The 4,941-nt window shown below is 42.7% G+C and overlaps 1 protein-coding gene across 1 annotated transcript; it reads right to left on the bottom strand.

Annotated features, from left to right (window-relative positions):
* LOC8076736 (protein bfr2) lies at nt 1,379–3,475 on the bottom strand. Its single transcript, XM_002438543.2, has 2 exons — nt 2,865–3,475; nt 1,379–2,142 (listed from the first exon to the last, which is right to left on the bottom strand). The coding sequence occupies exons 1-2, from the start codon at nt 3,430–3,432 to the stop codon at nt 1,667–1,669; spliced, it is 1,044 nt and encodes a 347-aa protein (XP_002438588.1). The 5' UTR covers nt 3,433–3,475; the 3' UTR covers nt 1,379–1,666.

The following is a 4,941-nucleotide window of genomic DNA, read 5'->3' on the forward strand; positions in this document are numbered from 1 at the left end:
TGTCCTGAAAACTTTCTGAATGATGGTGTGCTCATCTCCGCTGCAATCTTCGCCGCAGAAGTCGTGCTCGTTTGTTGCCGCATGTCCTCCTCTGAATTTGCACTTGTTTTTCTGTATTCGTCACTTGTCTTGCTGCTTCTTAGTTCTTATATATGCCTTGTAACTGCAAAGTAGTCTCAGCAAATTGGGGATGCCTGAGAAGAACAACTAGAATACAGTACCGTTCAATATCCAAATGTTTCAATACAAACGTGCTTATCTGAAACCTGAATGATGAAAGTATCAATACATATGTGTCCAACAGACAAACACACCAGATAACATGGCTTATGCAAATGTAGCTGCAAACCTTACGCTTCTGAGTATGTTCTGGATGGCATTCTATTTTTTATTGAAGTCTGTTCCCTTTTGTTCAGTTAAACTATCTGCTATGATCTACCTTGCTGTAATTTTAAATTTCTGAGTGTGCTATTAACTATTATGAAGTCTGGTTCTTCTTGTTCAGTTGAATTTCTGAGTGTGCTATCATGCTTGAGTGTGTTGTACTGTTAAAATTTCTATTATACTGATCGTGGTGATATTTGTAACTTGAGTGTACTGATTTCACTGCCGTCCCTGCATGTGCTGATTTCACATGAGAAAACAAATAGCCAATAATCTGCAATTGTATTGATGGTTTTAAAATAATTTTAATTATGTTTATCTTATTTATTCTTGAACCATCTTTCATCAAAAGGCCACACAATGGTATACAAATTGATATTTCATGATTGATCTTGGCTACATGCAAAACATTAAAGTCTAAAGAGATGACCCTCTGTTTATGGGTTGTATGACCTGTCTTTTTAGTTGTCTCTTTATTATATTATAGTCTCTTAGAGACAATTAGCTGTCTATGGGTTGTACATGCCCTTAGACTCTAAGTCCACATTGTTCGAGGTAATAAATAACTTTAGACTCTATGATAGAGTCTGCATTGTGAGTACCCTGATGAAACCTCCATCTAGGTAGGTGTAAACAGATCCAATACCTATGTAGGAATACGGATACCGATAGCTACAGTAATATATTCATATATTCGGATTCGGTTTCGGATATAATCGACGTCATGCATATTTAAATTTGAGTATTCAGGATGGATACTAAATTTGAATACGGTACATTTGAATAGTAAATTTGAGTAACAGGGCCTAAATCTCTGAATTTGAATTCCATACATTTTATACGGATACTAAAGCTCTTTGGTGGCCGGAAAATGTGCGTATCATTTACACCTACACCTGGTGAAAACAAACTATCGCGCAGATAATTATCTAACATGGAGAAACACCGTACCTTGATCAAGACAGATGTTGCTTTTGATAGTGCAAAACTGATCTCAAACGGAAACGGAATTGCTTTCATGCAGGCTCGTGGCCCATGTCGCAGCATGGCAGCACATGCGAGCGAAAATTCAGGTCACCGTTGAGATGGGCAGCCAAGGGAACAAACAGATAGATGTACCAGTCTAACAGCTGCGAACAAAAACGTCAGTTTTTCAGAAGCAACAACACTCCCAACAGATGTCACACATCATTTTTACACAAGTTCAATGGAGAACAAACACGCTACTTGTCACTTGTCAGTATCAGTTCATCACTGAGAAGATTAATTTTTGGCGTGGTTATCAATCATCGTCTTCCTCATCATCAAATTCCTCCTCTTCATCGTTCAGCTCTTCTAGAGGCTCGTCATCCTCGTCATTAACTAAAAAACCTCCCAGAGTTTCATCCTGCTCATCCTCTTCATCCTCGGCCCCTTCATCTTCATCCATGCTTTTGCCACTTCCAACCTTTGAGTTTTCCTTACTAGGCTTTTTTGGACCTTTAGATCTTGTTGCATACTTTGGTCTCTTAACACTAGGAACTCTTGCCAGGGACTCCTTTTCATCCTCACTCTCACCAGTCCAGTCTTCATCTTGGCCTTCTCTATCTTTCTTCTTGCTCCAACTCTGACCTTTCGATCTACCTCTCTTGCTGCTGCTGGCTTCATCGTCAGAGCTCCTCTTTGTTTCCTCTAGAAACCAATTCCAATCCTTTGGAGCACGAATCCTTCCCTTTGGGTAGCTGTCAAATTCATGGCCCATCGACAAGAACCCAAATTCTGCAGAAAAAAAAAACATAATTGCCGCTCAATTAAACAGAAATGTATTTCAGACAAGAAGCCAGAAACATTTGGGTACCAATTTTAACATTAATGCCTATTCCTAGTAACAACCAACAGGGCAATATAACACACTGGAAAATTACTAATGCTCAAAATAAGATATTAATGAAGAGCAATGGATGGTAGTGAGTAGTCCATTGCCAGAGTTTTCAATTAACCATATGAAATATTGTGTTTTGTTCAACGATGCCCATGCAGATCATATGAGTTTAAGTGATCACAAATTTTAGAGCAATGAATCATTCAGCACTAACACATGCCTATCGCAATACAGAGATTCCTCAGGTACCTATCGTAATATAGAGTTTCCTCAGGTTTCCAACAGATATAGAGTAAAGAAAAATCCTGAACCACACCAAACTGTTACTGTTGGCTGTTGCACCCCACATGATCCTAAGTTTAGAAATTGACAGGGCAGACAACAAGTATTCTGAATCTATCATTAGCTAATCGAAGCAGAGCACAGAGGGCAAAACTGAAACCCAATTCATTGGTAGCCATGCACTCCAATCTGACCTACAATGATTGCAGTATCAATTCATACTTGAAGTCAAACGTTGCTAAAAAGCTACTATGCAATAATGGAAGTCAAATTTGTAGTGGAATGTGGAAAATTTTCACCCTTCCCGGAAATGCAGAAATGAAGAACAGAAGTTCACCTCTTACTGGATCTATGTCTGCTAAATCGATGTCGAAACCCTCCACATCAGAGTCCAACGCTCCCCCTTCTTCCACTTCGGTGACCTCCATAGCCTCCTCCGCAGCTCGCCTCTCACTCTCCCTCTCCTTCCGCTCCTTCGTCCGCCTCTCCCGCCTCGCCACGGCGTCCAGCACGGCGGGTTCCACATCCGCATCCGCGTCCCCGTGCCGCTCCCTCGCCCGCACCGCCCAGAACGCAGGCGCCTTGAGCGACAGAGACAGCGCGTCCCCAGCGCGGAGCTCGCCCTTCTCCCCGCGGCGGAACACCCTGCTGGTCCCGCTTCCGCCTCCGTCTCCTCCGTCCGCGGAGCGGACGACGACGACGGGGTTCCTGCCCACGACCTCGAACGCGACCCCGCCGCCGCCGACACCGAGAAGGCGGAGGGACACGTGGCGGCGCGAGACGGTGCGGTCCCGGGAGGTGCCGCCGCCCAGGTCCCCGCGGCCCAGGTCAGCCGTTGGGGAGTCAACGGAAAGGGACACCGCCCTGGTTCCGCCGCCGCCCGCGGCTTCGAGCTCAAGGTCCATGGCGCTGAGACTGTAGCGCCGGGGGTTGTGGGCTCGTGGAACGTACGAGAGAGAGGAGGAGAAAAGGAAAAAGGCCTTGGGGTTTTTGCTAAATGGGCTGGGCCTCTGCCACCCAGTTCCTATGGGTTTATGATCTTGGCCCACGAACACTGGTGATTCTGCTGGGACTGGAAGCTCGGCCGAGCTGACAAGGCTGGCAGGTCTGACTCGGCTTTATAATCATTTTTTAGGCGACGTGTGGCCCTGTTCGTCTAATAACTACTTCCTGCATCTCAGTTTGATTTTTTTTACTTTAAATTTGACTACTCATTTTATTTAACAAATTTATACAAATATAGTTAAATTTAAATCATTCTTGAAGAACTTTTATTAATAAACCAAGCCACAACAAAACAAGATATTTAGCATAAAATTTTGAATAAAATGAGTGATCAAAACTTTATGTTTAAAAAGTCAAACGTCTTATAATTTGGGATGGATTGAGTACTAATTTTCAGCTATAGAATAGTGTTTTTTTTCTTAGAACAAATTAGTATTAGTATCGACATTAACGGTATAAAAGCAGTTTACAACTAGCACTAGCTTATACCGTTATGGACATGTTGTAGTAGAAATGTGGAATGTAAGGACGTATAAACAAAAATGGGTAGTAGGTGCGAAGAGTGGCCAGGATCATCGATCATGAGGAAGGACAAGAAATCAGGAAATTCCTGGTTATATCGGTGAGAATGGCGTCCTTGCATTGTGCATTTGGAGCCACGGAGGCCTTCCTTGCCTTTTACTCAACTTTGAACCCATGCCGCAAACCGCGAGACGATCAAGGCTTTGTTTAGTTCAAAAAAATTACAAAATTTTTCAATATCGCATCGAATCTTGTAGCACATACATAAAATATTAAATATAAATAAAAATAATAACTAATTATACTATTTACCTGTAATTTATGAAACGAATCTTTTAAACCTAATTAATCTATAATTAGATAATATTTGTTAAATACAAACGAAATTGATACGATGCTTATTTTGCTAAAAAAAATTAAAACGCCCCACCTCCATGTGGATGCTTTAATTTGGATGACACACGGGCCCCGCATAATGCCACGTCACGTCCGCACCAAATAAAAAAGGGGTAAACGCGCCTGGACGAGATGCGCGATGGACGTGCACGTGACGGTGCAGGAATGGGGACTACAGTGCACGTTCGTGCACCTCAACCCGTCTTTGCCTGCTATTCAATTCATCATCAACAAGTGGGATTTTGCTACCTCTGCTATTATCAATTTTGGCAGCAGTCACCACTAGAACCATTTGTAGGTCGTTCGCTGCAAACTTTCAGCTGCAGCACCTGCAGTGTTTTCAGGTCAAGGCAAAAGTATACTCGTATTTTTGAAGTGGGTGAACAACTGCTACACACCTGAGTGAGCAATCCCGTAGTAAGTAACGGAAAAGAGCTTAACCGAAGCACAAGCACAGTTGCACAACACAAGAAAGGAAGGAGCTAGGCCAT

The sequence above is a fragment of the Sorghum bicolor genome, chromosome 10, assembly GCF_000003195.3.
Source record: "Sorghum bicolor cultivar BTx623 chromosome 10, Sorghum_bicolor_NCBIv3, whole genome shotgun sequence".
Taxonomy (NCBI): Eukaryota; Viridiplantae; Streptophyta; class Magnoliopsida; order Poales; family Poaceae; genus Sorghum; species Sorghum bicolor.

Excerpts from the sequence above, each read along its gene's own strand:
- LOC8076736 (XM_002438543.2), bottom strand. The coding sequence starts at position 3,432 with ATGGACCTTGAGCTCGAAGCCGCGGGCGGCGGCGGAACCAGGGCGGTG. Across the intron at positions 2,143-2,864 it reads AGACATAGATCCAGTAAGAG|AATTTGGGTTCTTGTCGATG; the intron begins GTGAACTTCTGT and ends TTTTTTCTGCAG.